The sequence below is a fragment of the Phaethon aethereus genome, assembly GCF_964289735.1.
Source record: "Phaethon aethereus genome assembly, chromosome: 2".
In the NCBI taxonomy this organism is placed as follows: Eukaryota; Metazoa; Chordata; class Aves; order Phaethontiformes; family Phaethontidae; genus Phaethon; species Phaethon aethereus.
This window is the reverse complement of record NC_138582.1, coordinates 127385762-127408387: the sequence shown is the minus strand read 5'-3', so window position 1 is coordinate 127408387 and position 22626 is coordinate 127385762. Positions and strand designations below refer to the sequence as shown.

At 39.8% G+C, this 22626-nt stretch overlaps 1 protein-coding gene across 1 annotated transcript in view; it reads left to right on the top strand.

Annotated features, from left to right (window-relative positions):
* CMC1 (C-X9-C motif containing 1) overlaps positions 1-21964 on the top strand; it is a gene marked incomplete at both ends in the record, with an annotated part of 44668 nt that extends 22704 nt beyond the window's left edge. Inside the window, 2 exons of the mRNA XM_081996484.1 lie at positions 20385-20475; positions 21850-21964. Coding sequence (XP_081852610.1) covers positions 20385-20475; positions 21850-21964 — 206 coding nt within the window. The remainder of the gene's footprint in view (positions 1-20384; positions 20476-21849) is intronic.
* Positions 21965-22626: the final 662 nt, after the last annotated feature.

Below are 22626 nucleotides of genomic sequence, written 5' to 3'. Positions count from 1 at the left end.
CCTTCTTAATGTATATAAACTTTCTAACCTACAGTGTGCCTTCTGTTCCTTCTTTAAGAAGCATAACAAAAGTATAGTCTAAACATTGCTGAAGAAATGGAGCTCCTAAATATGGAGAACCCATGTGTTGCAGGTTTTGCACAAGCATTAATTTGTCCAGGATACACGTCCTGGGTATGGCTATAGAATAGTAACCTGGAAAAGATAGTGCCTGGCTTATGTGTCATCCCATTTCCTACCCCAGCAATGCAGCTTGCACGAAGTTTGGGTGTGCAGGAAATGTCCCTTCTATTTCTTTCCAGATTGCAGAGCACCTCAGTGAGGGATGTATTTGAAAGCAAAAGTCAACACGGTTGACTGAGTGAGACCCAGTACAGCAGGGCAAGCACATAGACTGTGAGGGATTCAAATGGGCATTTTCCTTCTGCCTGCCAGGAAGTTCAGGATAAAATCCTGCCAGGCCATGATGTTTACGTTCTTATAGCACTGTTCTGTGTTATTACCTTAATGTAAGCTTTGACATGTATCTAGTTAATGGACAGAAACTTACCATTACTTTCCACAGAATATGGAAAAGAAAAATCTGAAAGACTATATACTGTTTGGGGTTATATAACCAAAGATTTAATTGCTAATTAATGAGTAATTAACTAATTAATCTTTAACAGGTTACTAAAAGAGCTCAGAGATTCTGTAGTGTCTTCAGTGACTTCTGTCCAATGCCCTATGTTTAAAATATTTTATATTATCTACATCTAATGATACTTTATTACTATTGAGTAGTAGTACTAATGGTTCTTCAGGTATCTCTTTGTAATAGAGGTGTCCTCATCTTGGACTTTTGAAAACTATTCCTCATTTAATGAGTTGGAAAATAAAAAGCATATACAGGTATATATGATGGATTTTTTTTTATTTTATACATTTAAAACAGCTTGAGAAAGTTTTAAGTCATTGGTGGGGAGTGAGAATAGTGTGGAAAAGAATCCTCTTGCTTCAGCATGGCCATTGTGTAAGTTCATGGTGATATGCTTCACTGTGAAATGTCAGCAATTTTAAAACAGAATATTGTTTGGGGAACCTGTCCTCTTCACTCTGCCATCAGATTCACGTAAATACTAGTTACTGACTGTGCATGAGCTTTTGAGAAACATTCATTGTTGGGCAGAGAATACTAACGTAAATTACAACCCCAAAAAATAATTTTTGCCCTTCTGTAGAAGGAAGATATTTAACAGAGTTGGCAACTTTTGCTTTAGCTGCATTCTCCCAACAGACTAGTGAATCAGATGAATGATTCTGGTATCATCTTTTCCTCTTCTGCTCTTGCTGTTTAAATATCAATTCAGGAAAACATAGCATGTGATTAATTTTTTGGGAATCCAATTTAAATACGCTAGTTCCATTCTCTTCCAGATAACTACTTACATATTCAAATATGCATTTATGTACCTGAATTTAATTAGTTTCTCATTACCACTATTGTTAATGAAAGGTAGGATTCCGTGTTGGATTTTTAAATGCAAAAGTGTATTACTGTCTCTGTGGAGAACTGCTGGATTGGCATGATTACAAAATGAAGTTCTCTTCTAAATGATAACTAGTTTCGCTTAGGAAACTGATGCAACATTTCACAGGCAATTCTATTAGTACAACCTAATTCTGATTTCATAGTCTTATCCAAGGCTTGTAGTTCACAAAAGTATTTTAGCTCTGAGGTATAAGCAGCGGTCTCAGTGCAGTGCTGTTTGTTCCAGACCTGACATTACTTTTTCTCCATTGCTCTAGTGTTTGAATTCCAATAACCTGACTTGCCTGAAACCTAATTCAGCCACTCTAATAAGGAGGAGAAAAAAAATCACCTCTGTGTGTTAAAAGTACTTAAAGGTAATTTAGTGTTTGCATTACCATATTTCAGATCCATCTAGATGCATTTCACGTAAGGGGTAAATTGTAACAGTCTATAATTGCTTTGTTTAAAGCAGGTGTAATTCCCTGGTTTCTAATGTAATATAGTAAATGTCTTAAGTTTGATTACAAGGTTGGTATGCTAAAGTTGAGGTGCTACCATGTGCTGTGGGCATCCATATAAATAGGTAGAGTAGCAACCAGTCTTTTGTGTGTCCAAACCCTAACTGTTTGCCCAGTAACTTTTTACTTGGTCAGGTTTTGTACTAACAGTTCTCCAGTAGTTGGGTCTCTAAGCTTTGTCTGAACTTGTGGCAAAAAGTTAGAATGATAACTTAAAGCTTGTTATGTCTATCTAGACTTCTGTAAAGCCCTTGACATGGTCCCCTACAACATCCTTCTCTCTAAACTGGAGAGATAGAGATTTGATGGGTGCACTGTTGGGTGGATGAGGAGTTGGTTGGATGGTCGCATCCAGAGGATAGTAGTCAATGGCTTGACGTCCAGATGGAGATCAGTGATGAGTGGTGTCCCTCAGGGGTCCATAATGGGATCAGTACTGTTTAATATCTTCATCAATGACATTGCACCCTTAGCAAGTTTGCAGACAACACCAAGCTGAGTGGTGCAGTTGATACACTTGAGGGACAGGATGCCATCCAGAGGGACCTGGACAAGCTCGAGGAATGGGTCTGTGTGAACTTCATGAGGTTCAACAAGGCCAAGGGCAGGGTCCTTCTTGCACCTGGGTTGGAGAAACCCCTGGTATCAGTACAGGCTGGGGTATGAAGGGATTGAGAACAGCGCTGTCGAGAAGCACTTGGTACTGGGGGATGAAAAGCTGGACACGAGCCAACAATGTGCACTCCCAGCCCAGAAGGCCAACCACATCCTGGTCTGCATCAGAAGTAGCCTGGCCAGCAGGTCGAGGGGGCTGATTCTGCCCCTCTACTCTGCTCTGGTGAGACTCCACCTGGAGTACTGCATCCAGTTCTGGAGCCCTCAGCACAGGAAAGACACGGACCTACTGGGGAGCGTCCAGAGGAGGCTACAAAAATGATCAGAGGGATGGAACACCTCTTCTATGAGGACAGGCTGAGAGAGTTGGGGTTGTTCAGGCTGGAGAAGAGAAGGCTCCAAGGAGACTTTATTGCAGCCTTCCAGTAGTTAGAGGGGGCTTACAAGAAAGATGGGGACAGACTTTTTTTTTCAGCAGGGCCTGAAGTGATAGCACAAGGGGTAATGGTTTTAAACTGAAAGAGGGTGGATTTTGGCTAGATATAAGGAAGAAATTTTTCACCATGAGGGTGGTTAAACACTGGCACAGGTTGCCCAGAGAGGTGGTAGATGCCCCATCCCTGGAAACATTCTGTGATATTTCAAGCAGTCAGAGGGGATGAATCTGATAAGAAACAGTGTCTAGCCCTCTTCTCCCTTCTGCAGTCTTTCAGAGCTCCAGTGGGGCAGCAGTTACGTCATACTGTTCTGCAGTGTTCAGAGAGGAGAGCCTTGTGAGTGGAGCACTAGCCTTGGAGACTTGTGTCAGCTGGCTCCTGCAACTCCCCCGTTATGATTTTTTTTAAGTCATGTGGGATGGGAGACATTTTAGCCCGTTTCTAGTCATCCGAAAGTTATGTCTAGTCTAAACCTGTCACCCTGTTTAAATCTCTTAGGTGGGACTTAACCATTCTGGAAATACCTTGTGTGCCTTCTCTCTGTTTTGTGTCAAGGCAACAAGAAGGAGAGCAAGGTTCTTCCAGTGTTAGCTTTAGGTGAGACATGTAAATTTTAGGTGGCTAAAATTAGGTAAAGTGAATTCCACTGGTAGTAATTTTTAGTCTCTGTTCATACATGTAAATGAGGATAAGACCCTGTATGGAAGAGAACTATCATGGCCAGTGCATATGTGGCATTGCATTGGTATGCATGAAGCAAGGATGGCTATGCTATGAATTTTTATTAGGGTACTTGGTCTCCTGCAAAAGCCTTGTAGAAACGCTTGTGAGCTTTGCTAAGGATTAATTTGAGCTGTTTTTTTCCTCCCTGTCTCAGGTTGCTTCCACATAGCTTGATTGTCCCATTGATTTGTTAGTGTCTCCTCCAATGTTAAACATCAGTGTGTCTGCAGCTTCTGTGCCGATGTGGACTGGCAGGATAGTAAGGGCCTTTCAGCTCCCACCAAGATTTGGTGGAAAGCAGGGGAAAGGCAGTTGATGGCTGCTCCTTCATTACAAACAAGGTTCAACTGGACACAGGAGTTACCAATTTTAAAATTTAAGGAGAACATGTGGAATCAAACGAATGTTTCTGACTTTTATGGCCCAAATTACTTTCCTTTTTTTCTTTCACCACGAGCAGCAGTCCCAGACTCTAGTTGAAGACTGAAGAAGAAATTAAACTATTTTCCAGAACTAGAGTAATTTGACACCTTATTTCCTGTTTCACCACTTTTTACTTTTTTGTCACCAAATACTTATATAAGGCTGAAATCATAGTATGTAGGGGAAAACAGGCAAATAATCCCATCCGTATAAACTTAAATTCATAAATCTGAGACTTGCAACCAGCCTGCTGTACAAGAAAACAGATGCCATGCAATAAATTAATACTAAGCTGAATAATACACAAGATGTATTGTTAAAGGTTTTTAATGCAAAGAAAGTGATTTCAGACTTTCATATGCTTGTTTTCTGTCTTTGTTTAAATGAGGCCTTTGCATGTGTTTTCTGTATTGTTCTCTTTTGCACACATTTGAGCTTTGTTGGGTTGAAAACTCAGTCTCTGGTTGGGCAGTGGTGATTAACTTACACTAAATAGGCAGCAGTAATGTGATTTGAGAATGAAAAGGATTCATTTCTTTTAAATGAGGGGAAAAAACCCAAGGTTGAAGGAAGTAGTTTACATAATCTGTAAACTAGTTAAGGAGCTGAATATTTATGCAGGTTGAAATTGAAGCTTAGTTGCCCTCTAGGGGTTTTACATTAATACAGCATATGCTAGCTTTTGGGTGGGATTTTTTTTTTTTTCTTTCAGAATAAAGGTGAGAGAAGTCTTTGGAAAAACTTACATACTGACAAATCTGTGGTGGTGGAGGCATGTGTGCATCTGCATTCAGTGACTAAAGCTCATTTCGTTCAGAACGCAGAAAATAGAGAAAAGATTTTTAGCCGGATTATGATCTTATAATTTCAGTGTACCGAGGGAGAAGGTGCTCACAGTCATCCCGTCGTAGCACTGAGGGGTCCCAACCAGCAAAGGTCCTTACACAGAAGTCAGGATACACTGCAAAGAGCTTTCAGACCTAAGTAGACATGGAAGACAAAAGGTTACACAGGATTGTAATGGTGGTGCTGAGAAGGCCACGGTAATGGCAGCATTAAGACCCTCAGTTCCTGCTTGTGTCCTAGCCACTGAATACTGCTTTGAATTCTTAGTGTCCTCCACTGCCACTGGCTAACGCGTAGGGGACTTCTGTCACATCTTGCCTTAGTGCAGCTTGAGCCCTGTTTATGGATGCCGCGACTGAAACTTCTGTTAGAAGCTTCTGTTTCCCCTTTCTGTTGTCACTGTTATGGATTTTGTCCCCTCCCTTAGAGAGCAGTTGACAAAAACTGAGTAGTTCTTGCCCATTAAGCTTTACACTGAAGAACAGTTCCTCTTTTTGGAGGGACTTCTATAGCTGACAAAGAGCTCCTGGTGTGTTTTGTTTTGCTTTGTGGATTTGTCAAAGGCTTGTTTGTAAATCCTCTGTCTACAAGTATTTAATTTTACTTTCTTCAAAATTATAACTTTTGCTATGAAGAAATGGCCTCATCTCTTAATTTCTGTATAGAATCAGGTCTATTGCTACAATCTGTTATATACATACAATGCTTTGGCCTTGTACTGTTTGGTTTTGACAGCCAGTAGCATCACAGAAGTATCTGCTGTACAACTGGGCATGACATCACACCTTCAGCCTGGTGCTTCCTTGTCAAAACCAGTGACTTTATCAGCAGAGCGGCGTGTCATCTGTTCTGCTGCCTTCTGCGCTCTGACGCTTGATGGCTATGCCCAGTCTGCCTGGGCAGTAAATGATTCCTGGAAGCTGTGCACTGTACCAAAAGACATGATAGGTTAGAGGGGAGGGTGAGTTGGTTGTTTTTAGGAATATTTTCCTCCCTTCTGTGATCAGTTTCCCTCCGTGAGTAGAAACACATGAGCTGACTGGTATCTTTATGCAAACTTTTGGTCCAGAACAGAACTGCTCTATAAGTAAGGTTGTAATAAGCTGCTGGTCTTGTGTTATTCTGAATAGCCTTGGCCTCATCTGTTCAGTTCAGTGTCTCTGAAAAGTTTGAAGACCGTGTATTACTAGCTTGGGGAGGTTGTGTGGCATGGGGGAGCTCCTGATCAAGGGGAGCATCATAATCACCCTTGTCCTGCAGGGCAGCATGCAGTGCTCACAGCTCATGGAGAGTTTTCGGGTACCTGAACAAAATACTGAGGAGTTGTACTTTGTCATTTGAAAAAGCTTTTGTGCAACAGTTTCAAAGATACAGGAAGAGTATGGTGGCTGGATTATTTGTTGCAGCAGGACACGGGTGAGTGGTTTTAAACTAAAAGAGGGTAGATTTTGACTAGATACAAGGAGGAGATTTTTCACAATGAGGGTGGTGAAACACTGGCACAGGTTGCCCAGAGAGGTGGTAGATGCCCCATCCCTGGCAACATTCAAGGCCAGGTTGGATGGGGCTCTGAGCCATGTGGGCTGGTTGAAGATGTCCCTGCTCATTGCAGGGGGGTTGGACTAGATGACCTTTAAAGGTCCCTTCCAACCCAAATTAGTCTATGATTCTAGTCTGTGATTCATCCTTTTTAGATACCTGGTTATTGCTGTTGTGTTTAAAGCTGTTTACAGAAGATGGAAGATAAATGTTACACAAATTCCCCAGAATCACAGAATCACTAAGGTTGGAAAGGACCTTCAAGATCATCAAGCCCAACCATTAACCCAATGCCACCATGTCCCCTAAACCATGTCCTGAAGCGCCGCATCCACACATTTTTTGAACACTTCCAGTGATGGTGACTCCACCACCTCCCTGGGCAGCCTGTTCCAATGCTTGACCACCCTCTCAGTGAAGAAATTTTTCCTAATACCCAGTCTAAACCTCCCCTGGTGCAATTTGAGGCCCTTTCCTCTCGTCTTATCACTAGTTACTTGGGAGAAGAGACCAACACCCACCTCGCCACAACCCCCTTTCAGGTAGTTGTAGAGAGCGATAAGGTCTCCCCTCAGCTTTCTCTTCTCCAGGCTGAACAACCCCAGTTCCCTCAGCCACTCATGAGACTTGTGCTCCAGACCCCTCACCAGCTTCGTTGCCCTTCTCTGGACACGCTCCAGCACCTCAACATCCATCTTGTAGTGAGGGGCCCAAAACTGAACACAGCATTCAAGGTGTGGCCTCACCAGTGCTGAGTACAGGGGCACAATCACTTCCCTACCCCTGCTGGCCACACTATTTCTGATACAGGCCAGTATGCTGTTAGCCTTCTTGGCCACCTGGGCATACTGCTGGCTCATGTTCAGCCAGCTGTCAACCAGCACCCCCAGGTCCTTTTCCTCCAGGCAGCTCTCCAGCCACTCCTCTCCAAGCCTGTAGCATTGCATGGGGTTGTTGTGACCCAAGTGCAGGACCCGGCACTTGGCCTTATTAAACCTCATACAGTTGATTTCCAGATCTTGCTAAGCTTTGGTAGTGTGCTTTCTTGTCATACCATTAAAACTTAATCTCTTCAGAATCATGAAATGAATAGAGAAGTCTGAAATTCTGACTGCTTACATAGTCAATGATGCACTTTCTTTTGAAAAAGTAATTATACGTATTTTATCACACTGTGGCCACCATTGCAAAGGGTTAAGGTACTCTTCGGTATACTGTTCAGAATATAGAGACAGCACAATTTTTTTTTTTTTCCCTGAAAAATTGTGTTTCTGGTTCTGTCTTCCTTACAAACACTGAATAGTACAATTCTTCCCACACCTCCACACTGACATACACTGAAGTCTAGTAATTTTTTAAAAAAGAGAGAGACTAAACATCTACTGCAAACTATGGTAAGTACATGGTAGCCTGTTTTGGAGATGTTGGAATGATGGTTGGGAAGGAATATAGGATGAATTGTGACCTGTAAGGGAAAACCACTTTCTCTTATTCTCTTTCACTTATTAACACATAAGTGTGTTAATCTTTAATATTGTATCCTTGTTGGAGTACCCAGAAGGTCTGAAATGTGGACCGATTCTGTATGCCCTATCCCACCCCCACCCTCTAACTGGAACCCTGAAATCAGTTTCACTTTTGCTTAGAGGGTATTTTGTTTCGTTCATGGGGAGGAAAACTAATAATAATTTTTAAAAAACTTCTTGGATTTTATTGTAATTGTAATAATATTGTAAATTTGAGTTAAAATCATAGTTTTGGAAATACAGTAAATTGAACTGAAAGGAAAAAAAAAATATCCCCGAAACTGCACGCTGTGAATTAGAGCTGGTGTCATGGTGGAATAGATGCGTAATTGCCTCCTGAAGAGTTACATAAATGACCTGCTCTATCTCCACCATGTGGTAGAAGGACATTACTGCTATTTCAGCCACTCAGTGAATCTGTGTCTTTTATAAATAGGTTAATTTTTTTAAACTTTGGAGTTCAGCTCAGGAGTCAGTCACTACGGGACAGAGGGAGGGGGATGTTGTTTCTTTTAATCATCTGTTATGCTAACTTCTCAGCTGTCTCTGAGTGGCTCAGCAGCTCCCGAAGGAGGTAGAAGGGTAAGCAGCAGCGAGGCTACTCTCTGCAGCTCAAGTTGGATGCACTTGTTTATCTAGAAGCAGGCAGTGACAGACAGTAGCCATGGGGGAACTTGGATTTGTTCCAGTTCTGCCTCTTCCAGCGCCTGGTATGGTAACGCTTGATGTCAGGGATACTTACTGCAGAGTGGGAGAAAAATTAGATCAGGTCAGTCTTAAAGGAAGCAGTTGTTTAAAAACAATGGAGTTTAACTAGGTGGCTGTGCTCACTGGGCGTGCTTTACCTGGAACATTACATAGAATGCAGTGCTTGTACCTGACAAGAACATTCCTAAAGCAAGTGTAGACAAATAGTAGACAAATCATGATTTACCCAAGTAAACTGTTCAACACCAATGCATTTGCTTTGCTTTAAAAGGCTTGTTGGTTTTTGGGTTTGTTTTTTTTTTTTTTTGTAATTTCAATGGGAAGAAAAGGAGGTTTGCTTTTCTTGACAAATCTGCCTGAATAGCCCAGCAGATTGTCATCTTTGAGCACTTAAATCTTCCTTGCCTGACAAAGTACAGTCACTGCAAAGCCTTATACATAATGGTTGTGCCCTTGCTATTTCTTCCCTGTCTTCTGAGGACATAACCCTCTTTTTGTACTGCTGTGCTCTGGGTTTCTTGCTCAGTCAGAGGTAGGAGGACTTGTCTCTTAGCTCTTAAAGACCTGGGTTGCTGGAACTTTGTAAATGTGACTGTACTGTATTTCTGTGTGTTTGGGGTAAAATACACACACGTGTTGTGTGTCTGTGTGTATTATATACACACATTTATAAATACATGTGTATATACGCACGTACAAAAAATGCTGACAAATCTGGAAATCCAGGATGGGAGATCAGATCAGGTCAGGTCAAGCTTGTGCCCACTACACTAAAGCTAAGTAGTAGATATTTCTCTGCATCATCTATGCCAAAGCTGTTTTTGCTTTTGAAGTCCAAGTTCTGTTGAAATTCTAGTGACTAAAGGCATATTGCTAATAAATTGCATCTACCACAGCATTTTGTCAGCATTCAGCAATAGTCAGGAAGGTACTATCTGACATTTTAAGGTGTACGTTTAAAAAATATCTTCTGGCTCTGTGATTACTTAGGAAAACATTTTCCCTAGTTAAGTTTCATGTGTGCATTCAAAATTCTTATAAAACTGAAAATTGACTTTAATCTTTCCACCCCTTGTACCCCAAAAGTAGTTTTGATCAGATCTCATGTGTGTAGTATTGATACAGAAAGGTAGAACGAAGAGAGCTGGCCTGTCCTTGTCCAAGCGACAGAACTAAGAGCTGCTGAAAACACTGTGAGATTGCATGTGCATATTTTTTCCGGAACTCTGTTTTTTAACTCTGATTACTTTAATCTGGCATATTTATCTGTTATCTGTGTTATGTATTTGTCTGTTTTTTGTTAGTTGTACTGATTGGGTAGGCCTGAATTACTGTGTTTGGCTGTGTTCCTCAGTCTTTTTTTTTTTTTTCAATTAAACAATTTTTCTCTTTCTTAAACTTGCTGCTTCTCAGTTTCATTCACTGTCTCTTAGTGCTCGTTATGAAATTAGAAAAAAAGGGTTCAACAATCTGCTGTGATCAAGTGTGGGTTAGTTGGGACAGACAGAAGTACTTCCCTGGTGTTGCCTGGGGTTTCTGGATATATCTCTGACAAACATCCACAATTCTCAGTCTGAATGGGAGCAAATTTTAGACTGCAGAGCATGTTTAGTGGGTCCGGTGAGAGAGGTTCCCCCAGCGTGAGCATCTGCATCATATGGGAATGGGACTGTGTATTCATCATTCATGGCTTTCTTGGATTTATTCATCATTCCTTGACTCTAGTTTCTTAAAAGCATCTTTTTTTTTTTCCAGAAGTTTGGTCCTTAATGTTTGTTGGGTTTGAAAACAACAGGAACCCTGTTAATGTTTCTGTAATAAAAAGGAGATCAACAGCTGAACATGACTTGTGTTTTGAATTAAGTGGTGTTGGAGAATCACTACATGCCTTACATGTATTTTCAGAATTTGTGTGGTATTGAGGTTTCTAAAAAAACTCAACAGACAATACAAACAAAAAAACCCAATAATTTTTTGATAACTTCTGAAACAGGAAGTTTAAATAAGCCATTGATTTCCTATATTCCTTTGAAAAGCCCTTTCTAAGCCTTAATTTCAGGAAAGAAATGCTGTCCTCAGGTGTGAGCTGTTGACCAAAACCAGAAACTTGTAATATCTATGCATTTAAGAGACCAAAACTTTAAAGACTGTTGCTTCCAAGTGAAAGTAGATGGCATTTACAGAGCAAGTAACTGTATTGTTCTGAAAAAAAAAAACCCCAACAACATAAAAAAACAACCCCCAAACATTTTTGCTCTGCGCGGAGTGCCTTTCCTCCCTACTGCTTTGGCCTGTTCTACATCCAGCCAACGGTTACTTTGAGACCACTTAATTTTTGGAGCAGGATTTTGACAACTTACTAATGAAAAAGGCATCCATGGTATGACACAAATAACCACAATTGCAATAGTTGGGACTTCAGCAGAACTTAAACAAGCCAAGGCGAATAGATGTTCAAGGCATTCAGGGTAGCATATGCCTTTTCTGGTATTGGGGTGGTTTCTTCCTCTTTCTTCCTCCTCTTCTCTTAGTTTAGACCCACTGTGCAGGTGATCGTAAGGGTTTTGAAAGGCAAGTGAGAACTCTATGCTTCAAGGTATAAGTCAAGCTTACATTTAATAGGGGTTAGGAAGAAACTTCACTTGAGAAAACATTTTTCCATAATGAAGACTTTGGCAAGTTTTTCTAAAGCAGCTATTACTGGCTTCTGAGAAAGATGGTATGCAGGACAAATGGGCCTTTTGTCTGATTCAGTATGTTATTTTCTCATCTCTAATTGTAACTGTCCCCTAAAGCAGTCTTCAGATTTGTTTCTAGGATATTGATAACATGTATGCTTTACCCCAAGGCAATGTGTTAAGAGAAACAGTTTCTAGTTTTTTGGGAAATACTCTTCCTCTGCAAATCGCAGTTGTGCTATCTGCCTTCCTGACAATTCTCTGCTGCTATATGTTCACCTCTCAATCACCAGACGAGTGACTTTTCAGCATTTCATACTAGAGTGCAAGAGATGCTGTAGTCTACTGGAGCATCCTCTGTTTGCATTGTATACAAAGCTGGTTTTCTGTGCTGAGAGCACCCTGGGAATAATTGGGCAGGAGGAGACATCTTTAAGATGGTGAATGTCCCTTCCCTAAAATTCCTGGATTCCTGGAATCATCTCTCCTCCAGAGTCCTGTGTTGTGTGCTGCTACATACTGATCATCTGCCCCAGGACAGATGCCCCCAGCAGTATGTTGGACCTACAAAAACTGAAATGGAGTAGCTTTTTGGGGGGGTGGTGATGGGTAGGAAATTGGAAAGTATATGATTATTTTTATGTTATAGCAAGTGAATATTTGTGGAGACAAAGTATTTGATCTGATAACAGAGGTTCACTTGAAAGAATCAAGGTTATTTTATGTCAATTTTCTCTTTGCCCTATATAAGATGCATTTAATTATTTCATGCTATCTCCTTCTATTCAAATTAATCTGTCTTATATATATTGTTGCTCAAATTAGAATAATTCTTTAATCAGCTGTTATGCATGCCATAGTAGACTAGAATAGGAAAGCTACTCCTGGCATATTGATGATGCATGTATTTTATTTGTTATTGTAATTTAAAAGTAAAATCAGAAATATTGATTTCTACTTGACTGGAGAGATGATTTAGTTTGAATATCAGACTGATCTTAATCAGGTGAGAATTAATTGAGTTGGAGGTATTAGATATTCAGTGATGTTAACTGAACCATGATCAATCTACAGAGAAGCTTTCTTTTGTACTGTGTTAGAAATACCAAATAGCTCATACTCTACAATGTAAAACAATCTTTTCATGTTCATCCTACTCCTTCCTCTGGCTCATTAAATGCACCAGTAATTGGTTCTGTGCATACTGAGTAATCTTCAAAGTAACAAGGTAATAAATCACAATTTAATATAAAATTAAAAGCATAACAACTTTGCCATAAAATGTTGCTGATAATGTTTTTTATAATTTTAATGTTCTTGTACACATTTTACAAACATAGATTTTAAAATATTGTCCTTGTTTACATTTTAGAGGGAACTGTTTCCTCTTCCTTCCACCATCGCCCCCCCAAATCCCCATTGTTACTTGGGCATCTTCTCCACCCAGTGGTAGAGCTCAAGGAATGACCCAAACATTGGAGAAACCTGTTTTCTTTTTTGTGTAAAGAAAAAACCCTACCCCAGGAATAGAACATAATTCTGGTCTGGATCATGATACAAGCTTTTTTTATTTTAAGAGTGTGATAGCAGTCTCATAAGTGTTGAGAAAATATAAATGGTGAGATAACACCTCTGTAGGACTTTCTCTTAAGTAGTAAAATTGTAAAGTCTTTAAATAAACTGGAGCCAGACCTGAGAGGATCAATTTATCTTGATAATGGGAAATATTTAATTTGTTTTGTGTACAAGAACATCTGCAAAATAGATAGGTAATCATGATTTATAAAACCGCAGTTCTAATATTAAATGAATTGCACAACACTGCAGTGTGCAACTCCTATGAGTCGATAGGAAAGTGCCAGTTATTGTTATAATCTGAATCTGCAAAGAATGAACTTTCAGAAATAGCCTTCATACTACATACAATTCACACACTGAAAATAATGATGATGATCCCTTGGCATTGTTATAGCAATAGTTTCCGTGCAGCTGGTTGTCTGGAGATAAGTCCCAAACACTTCTTGTTCTTCTCTTGCTTTGCACATGGAAAAAATTCCATGTTTGCAGAAAGAAATAATTATGTATCTAATATTTTTAAGTATTCAAAGTTCTAAAAAAAATTACTTCAAAAAATTCCCTACAAATATAATCTGCTTGCTGGTTGTTCCCCTTTATTAAATCACACAAAAAACCCCCCTTTCTGATTATTTTTAATGCTTGAGGCAGGGTGTTAACAGTTTTTTCCATGAAGTCTTTCCTTTACATATATGTAACTGAAACTTTTGCAGTCCAACACGCAGATTTTGCCATTTCGAGTGCAGCACAGTGAAGAGACCAGCCTACCTCTACTTGGAGGTGGAGGGGTGTTGTCGGCTACATGAAGAGCAATTGCGTCCTAAATATGGTGCCTTGTTTTTGTTGTCCACTGTTTATAGGTCTGCAGACATGGGCATTAAGAATGTTAAATTTAACCTTGTCTGGTTTAATGCTGTGGAAGGAAATTATCTTTATGCAGCAGAGCTGTGGCTCTGTGTTATTCCAGATGCTGGTTTGTCCCTTTGAGTAAAAATCTTACAACTTTTTGTTTTCATCTTATAGGAGCAAATATTTCTTGAACGTATGAATATGTTCTAAGATGAAAATGGGCAGTACCCTGGCTTTTTATTTTCTTTTTTTTTTAAATTAGGAAGTGTATGTACTAGGACATGTGTTGGTGGACCCCCACCAACTTTGTTGTAACTGACTTTCTGGTAATGTATCTGATCTCTTAAAGTTTGAAAATCAACACTTTAATGTGCTGACTATTGCACATGCCTCTCTGGCTGCATGGATAGATAGGGAAATCATTTATCTGGTCTTTATTCTGAGAGAAGTGAACTGTTACCCAGTTTTACTTCGGTTTCCATCTGCTTCCCATATTATCTTGTAGTAAAGTTATAAAACAGAGTTTGGGGAAAAAGCTATTAAAAATACTAAAGAAAAACATTCTTCTTAGATGCTGACTGTTTTCCAGCAAAGGTTTAGGTGGACTGTAAAGGTCTTTGTAAATAATGTTCTTTACTGTGTCAACTGTCTAGCTCATTATCAAAGAAGCCTTAATAAAAGAGTGCTCTGTAACTTAAAGCAGTTCTTAATCAGCCATCAAAGATACTAAATAATAGTCAGATATTAAAAATAATTCTTGATACCTCCAACATTATTTGTATAGTTCTGTATCTGAACAGAATTATACAAAGACTCAGAATTTTTTAATTAAAAAACACATACATATCCAGACAGCTTTAGAAATAATTTTAGAAGGCTTTTAAAAGCTTTTTCTTCTGTGACCTTACATGTGCCAGGATCTACAAAAGCAGCTGTTTTTCCCCTTGTTCTCCGTGTCCTGCTTTCTCAAGTAAGTTAGTTGAGATGGGGAGACCCAGTGAAATACTGTTCTTGGATCCTGGGCAGTTGGAGATCTGGAGGTGCCGGGGACCAAACTCAGCAGCTTCCCCAAGCTGCTCAGGGCCCGAGATCCTGTCTGCTGAAGAGTCAGTCCATGGAAGGACTGACCTCGGCCACAAAGCCCTCATGTCCATCTCTGAAAATCATAGGAGCTAAGCGGTCTTCCCACTGTAGGCAGGTCACCACTGTAGGCTAGCATGCCATAGGTGGCAGGTGAGAACTAGCAAAACTGATTTGCTCTGTATTCAAATACGGTTGTTCAGCTGCTGTTCCGTTGAACTGACCTTTGTCTTGGCAAAGATACTGCTTGGCTTTACATACTTGGTTGAGTTAGAGAAGATACTAAATTGCAAACTTGCTTTAAGCAGTTAAAATCTCTCTATGTGGCTGTAATGGCCAAGAAATAATGAGACTTAACATTCTCAGACCTGTGCCCAAAACTCATTTTGGATTTGCCTTACAACAGAATTGCAAAGCTTTCTGTGTGAGAGAGAAGAAGAAGATGAAATCTGGCCTCAAATCAGTGATGAACTGTTCCGTGAACTATTTCTGCGCTTTATCCTTGAGAAGAGTTCTTTGCTCAGTGTGCATCCCCTTAGACACAGCCTGTGGCATACAGAAGAGCCCGTGGGGCTAACCTATGTCAGATACGATGTCATGAACTGTAACTGCTGCAGGTGAAAGAGGGGTCCATAGCCAGTTTCCATGGTAACTGGTGGTCACCTGCAGCTCTTTGACGCAGTACTGGATCTGTCCTTATCTGTGCATAGGGCATTCAGTGACGGACATATGTAGCTGTCCTGGAAAAGCCTCATCAAGGTTCATTTTGTAGAGAGCAAGCTTTTTCCTCCCCTGTCTAACAAGGCATTTTCACTTGTGTTGAGCTCTGTTCCTCATTTTATTTAGCTTGTATTTGTCATTATTGGGGATAACTTTTATTGTTTGAAACATTTCTTTCTGTTTCGTTACAATCTGCACTGAATTTGCAGACACCCAAATTTGCATCTAGTTTCACTGCTGCCTGTGGTTCTATTTCGGTAGCTTGCTGCTGTCAAGGAGAAGGAAAACCTTTCTGAAAGTCATAAAGTCATGGAAAGCTGTTTGGTAAAGTCATAAAGATTGGATGATGTGCAGGATTTCTAAAAGATCAATTTGCTCTGAAGAGCAATTGTTCTTTGTATCATGTGCAGTATCAGGAAGCAGGTTTGTTTGAACGTGAGAGCGGGTTCCCTAGCATTCTGATCATTGCTTGTAGCTGCTAAAGTGTTAAACTAAAATGGATTTGTAATCAGATCCTGTGTATCTGCTCCTTTTGTGGTATCTTGCTATGCATCCTGAAGCTTTGGTCTACTGCTTAAGTGAGGAATGAGTGGTGGTTATCAAGATTACGGAGATGGAGATTAATTCTTGGTTTAAGATTATATCTGGAACTATTGTGCACTATTTGTGAGATTATTCTCCAGACCAGTAGTTCTAACACCCTTTGTGCTGCTCAACTTTGAGATGTTTTGTTTCATGAAAGAGTTGTGAGCAAGACAGAGCATAATTAAAAATAAAACAACATTCTCCACACTTCTGTAGGGTTTCTGGTAAACGTTTATAACTAAACCTATCTTGTACCACAGTCCTTACGTGACTGTCAAAGGATTTTAAAGTGCTGAAAGTAAGAGGAGAGAGGGATAATCAAGTTTTTTGTGCTCATATGAAGATGCCTAATATGCTTTAACCTGCTCCTTTTTCCCCCTCTGTAGTTAAGCATCAGCAACATTAAAGCTAGATAGCTGGAAGCGGTTTTATCGCTTTGCAACAGTGCCTGGCCATGTACTGCAAGCGGGACCTTCTGAAGCCAGGGAATGCTTGCAATTGCAGTTCAGGTTTTGTTCATGTTCTTTGAACAATCCCTGGTTTCAGCCGGGATAGAGTTAATTTTCTTCATAGAAGCTAGTGTGAGGCTATGTTTTGGATTGGGGATGGGAAAATGTTGATAACATGCTGATGTTTTGAATTGTTGCTAAGCAGTCAAGGACTGTGTGGCTTTTGATGGTGGTCTGCTAGCAAGAAGGCTGGGGGTGCACGAGAAGCTGGGAGGGGACACAGTCAGGACAGCTGACCCAAGCTGGACAAAGGGGTATCCTATACCATACAACGTCACGCTCAGTATATAAAGCTGGGGCGAAGAAGAAGGAAGGGGTGGGAGGACATTGGGAGTGATGGCGTCTGTCTTCCCAAGAAACCATTAACGCGTGATGGAGCCCTTCCTGGAGATGCCCGAACACCTGCCTGCCTATGGGAAGTGGTGAATGAATTCCTTGCTTTGCTCTGCTTGTGTGCGTGGCTTCTGCTTTAAACTGTCTTTATCTCAACCCCTGAGTTTTCTCACTTTTACTCTTCTGATTCTCTCCCCCGTCCCACTGTGGGGGAGTGAGTGAGTGGCTGCGTGGTGCTTAGTTGCTGGCTGGGGTTAAACCACAACAGTTCACTGGGACATCACACCTTGAACCAATCAAGAGTGGTGAGCTAACAAGTGAGAGGGACCTCCTGTTGTCTTCAGTGTTTTTTTTTACTTCACAGCTTCCAGAAGGAATGATTGCTACAAAAAAACTTGCACAGCACTTAAGGAGGTGCCTGTAGAGAGTAGAAATCAAACTGGTCACTAGACAAACCATAAGCTTTCAAAGGCTTCTTATGTTTTTCCTAGAAAAACAAAGGATGTTTTTAGAAATGTGATTTTTTGGAGATGTTGATGTAGGGACATTCAATGTAAACAGTCCAGGAAACAAGAGAAGAAACATCAGATTCACCTTTAAAAGCTGAAGCAACGTTTTGATAATCTAATAACACACTTTACTATATTGTTCTGAGTTTACACTGCTGCGTAGACTTCAGCTATTCAGGAGTATTCGCAAAGTTGTGCTTGTGTACTTGAATGGTTTTAGGTCTAAACTAAAACACATACCAAACAAGATCTTAGATTGATCTTGATGTTAATAGATACCTTTGAGCACAGGTTACAGTGTCTTCCCAACTAGTAATAACTGGTTAATTTAAACCCATTTTTTGCATACTTTCATTTGGTACATTTTCAAGTGGCGTATGGTGACGTTACCAGTGTACAATGTTAAGTGCTGTGCTGAAGCACTTTTTCAGTGTTCATCAATATGTTTGATGTAGATAACACATCAATTCTTTGCAAAGTTTTGCAAAGATGTATGTAAGTTTGGCAGTGTAAGGACGTTTAAGACTGTCATGAACACTTTCAGCAAATGCTAATTTTTTTATAAGTTATTGTATCAAAATCCTAATTAATGTAGCCAGGGGCAAGCAGATTAGCCTCACCTAGGGGCTGCTTGCAGCTGTTGGATCACTTTCTCCTTTAAGTCTTGCTAAGTAGTGTCCAGGATACTAGAAGGTAGGTTTTGTTCCAGTGAGGTCCGCGATTGCTTAATGCCCATTTCAGCGCCCATCCACTGTGAGCAAAGGACAGGACTGCTGCTTTTATAGGCGCAAATCTTTGTTTTCTTGTTGATGTAAGTTTTGGTGTAATGGAAGTTATATAAGTACAGGATCATCAGTTAGGCAAATCTGAAACGTCAGCTAAATGTCTTGAAAACATACAAGGACAGGTAGAGGAGTACACTGCAGTTCGTATGTTTAACAGTCGTGCCCATATTTTCACATGGTCAATAACTTGCATGTGCTTGAGGTGCCTTTTTGATGCCCAGCATGACTGCAGAAGGTATACCTATACAATAAGCGTAAAGAATGGAAGTGATACAAAAATTGCTATTTCTGTAAATACTAAGTATCTGATCGTTGTGTACAAAATGTGGAAGGTTCTAGTGTAAGTGAAGTGCGAGGTTTTGGACAAAACAGAGTAAGAGCAATGCATTGAACATTATATATACATATGATAATGTGCATATACCGACTATATGAACATACTCAATGTACATACACATTGAGTATAGATGCTGAGAATTTACCCTTTGTATGATGTAGCGTCATTAAGTTTTGATGTTACTGGGTTAGCTGTTTTGCTAAAGATGTTCAAGAATATAACAATTTTTGCATGCCCTGAATTTGTTGGATATTAAATCACTTCCAGGAAAAGAAGTGGATAGAACTCTGGGAGGGGACACAGTAGCTCTGACCTTGTTCTTGACCTGGCTACTGGTTGATCTCAGACAATTAGCTTTATCTATCTCTCTTTTTTCACCTGTTGAACACAGATGATTACTAACTTAGACCGATTATAACAAAAGAGTTTGAAATCTCCTGATAGGAATAACAGATAATTCTTACCTAGTTTTATTATTTAGTGAAACATCTTTACTGGGTGCTGGTAACAATGAGATATAATTTTAGTTACTCCCAGATAAAAACATATCCTTAACGATGCCTTTTATTCCCCTCCAGCCCCCAAAGCTACTTCTGTTTCAGTATCTCTGACTTGTTTTTAAGTCTCAAGACCCTTGAGACAGACTGGGCATTTTCACTTCATTGAGCAAACAGATACAAGATCATTTCTCTTGGGAAGAGACAGACCATTGTCTCTCCTACCTTCTATATTCCCTTATTCTTAAATGCCAGAGATAATGATCCCAGAAAGGTAGATGACAATCAGTATTTTTGTGGGCAATGCTCTTTACTAGCCATTTGGACTTTGAAAAAACTCCGGATTAAAGAACAGCTACAGGCCACTACACAACGCTGAGAAGATAGAGAAGGTAGCAGTCCTCCTTGGACCACTGCAGTGCCATGGAGTACAACCTGGCACTCCCAGCTGATAAACGGCTTGTTTTCTCCTTGCACTCCCAGGAGGAGAGATTTTTGGGAACTCCAGAAGAGAACCTGACCTCACAGTTGCTTATCTCCAATCCCAAGGGAAGGAGGTGATTGCCAGTGGCATTTCTTTGAGACTGTAGTTGCTGTCAATGTCACTGCCCTCTTAATTTGTAGATGCAGATGTGCTTCAGTAACTTCAAAAGCTTTCATTGTAGAGGAAACACTAACAACCCTGGCTTGCATAATTTTTCGTGCTTCCTTTTATTTTGCTGTGGTAGTGAGTATGAAAAGCAGGCATAAGAATCATGGATTTGCTGCGAGAATAACTTCAGAAATTTGTTGGTATTAGCAACAGTATGTTGGTATTAGCAACAGTTGGTATGTGTGTGAATGTGTTATATGACATGAGGGGAGAATCCCAATTAAAATCTTGCTGTTAAACAAGTGACAAAGACCTCACAAATGGTATGAGACTCTAGGCCAACTCTGGTTACATTAATAATAAATCAGATCTGGTCTATGAGGTTTTGTTATATGCAATAGCATACACATAGGAAGATTTTTTTACCAATTGTCATTTTTTTAAATGTAATTTAGTTAACTGTAATAAATTTTTCTTTTTTTCACAGCATTTACTAAATGCTGTCAAGAAACTGGTCTTCTTATGGTGGTGAAGTGTCGGCAAGAGAACACAGCACTGAAAGACTGTCTGGTTGGCTAGTAAGTCCCTCATGAGTTTTTGGGTTTTTTTGGTTGTGTGGCCTATACTGATCTAAAAAATGAGTAGAACTCTTAAATCTTCTCAGAAGGGTTTTGCAAGGTTAGTGACATTGATGTATTTTCTTAAAATTATATCCTTGCTTTAGAAAAAAATGTGCTGGTCGGGCCCTAGCTGACAAATTTTATTTCCTTAATAACGCTGTCCTATGGCAATGAAGATTCTGTTCTTGATTTAAATGGTGGCAGGTCTAAATTTTCAGCCCAGACAACGTATAGCTCTATATTAACTATGTTGAATTACATATGTGGGGATGGGAGCGAGCAGTAGAAATGCCATCATACCCTGCTAGTGAGACAGGGTGAGTTGGTTTTGATTTTGTTTCTTGAACTGTTTTTTTAAGATTTAGTCTTTGTCCTGTTGTGAACAGCAATAGCAGCAGCAGTGGGACATTGTTAGATATTAGAGAGGTCAACTTGATGCTGTGTTGGATTGAAACGTCTCCTTTGGAAGTCCTAATTTATCCCCAGTGCCATCAGGCTGAAGTGTTAAATTCTTCAGTTTCCCAGGATAAGGGTTGGGGAATTTTTGTGTTTAACTGGGTAGAGAAGGGGGATGGTTTGGTTTTTTGCCTGTTAAACCGGAGATTAAGATTCAACGCCTTTAAACTAGTGACAATTATTCTCAGGTACTTGGGAACTGATGAAAAAAAATGTGCAGCCAGGCAAGAGTTCAGGCCTGACTGCAGTGAGAATTTGCTGGAGTTACTCAGTTTTATTTGTCTGTACCTCCATGCATCAAATTTTGCCTTTGTAAAAAACAAAACAAAACACCACCACCCAAACGAAATACACACTACTAAAAAAAAAAAAGTGTAGTGCTTGAATAATTATAATTAAAATCAAAATTATGAGAAAAATGGATTGAATTTAATGATCATGGACCTACATGTTTACTGTTCAAGACATACTCTTGAGTCTGTTCCCCATGGTTGCTTGTGTGCATAAATGTAAGTGTACTCCAGCAGCTTCCCATGCCGAGGAAGCTAACTGCACACAGTAACAAAGGAGTCAGCTGAACCGAAATACCAAATGTCTTTCGCTTTTTCTACCTTTCCCTCTTCATGCTTTCACTGTAGAGGCTTGGAAAGGCCTGTGCCTCAAGAGAGAGCAATATCATGCAGACCAACTCAGTATTTAGAGTTTACAATGAAAGATAACTTTAATCCTTATGTACGTTATACAAAAAGGTATTTTATTATTGAAGGCAGGCAAATTTTCTTTGGATGTGAAAGGAAGATCAGTTATGAGAGTTATTCACACAGTATCTATTCCGTAGTCCAAGATAAAAAATGGTATTATGTCTTTGTCTTGTAGCTATTCTGATCCATTATTCTATGAAGAATGCAAAACAGAATATTTGAAGCAAAGAGAAGAATACAGAGCAACTGGAATTAAGAAAAAAAGACAGAAGTTTACTTCAAATGTGTAGTTAAAACTTAAAATGAACTTTTCAAATTTTATATCCAACTTTGATTTGAGTTGATTTAAACAGACTTAAATCACCTGTACCCCTCTGTGTGGAATTTAACTGAAATACACAAAATGAGATGAATGGAGAATAAAATAATCTCGGAATTTAAAAGTAATTTTTTTTTTCTGTAATTAAAGGTATAAAGCATGCTGTCACAGTTTGCAAGAGAATGATTCAAGTTGTATTAAAAGATCATGAATTTGGTTTTACGTTAAAATTGGTGTGTTTTTCATCTGAAGCTGAGGGTGTATGGAGATGCCCTTGATGCTCTTACTAGCAGAGAATGGTGGCAAATGCAGAAGAGAACAGCTTCTTGGACCAATTTCATTTATCTTTTTCATGAAAATGTCGAGTCATATGAGAGCCTGCTAGTACTCTTTTCCTATAATGTGACTCATTTTTAAGTAAGTCTGTGTTGTCAGAAGAGATGGATTGTCCATGCCCGTGCGGGGCCCAGACTGACCCATGCGACTCCAGAGGAGAAAGTCACCTGAGCTAGACCTTGACTGGGAGAAGACATGCTGAAGGCAATGTCATTGAGAGCAGTGTCTTCCCTGCTTTCCTCTGTCAGAATGAAGATGATTGTATAAGCTTCCGCACTTCAGGAGTGACCAAGTAAG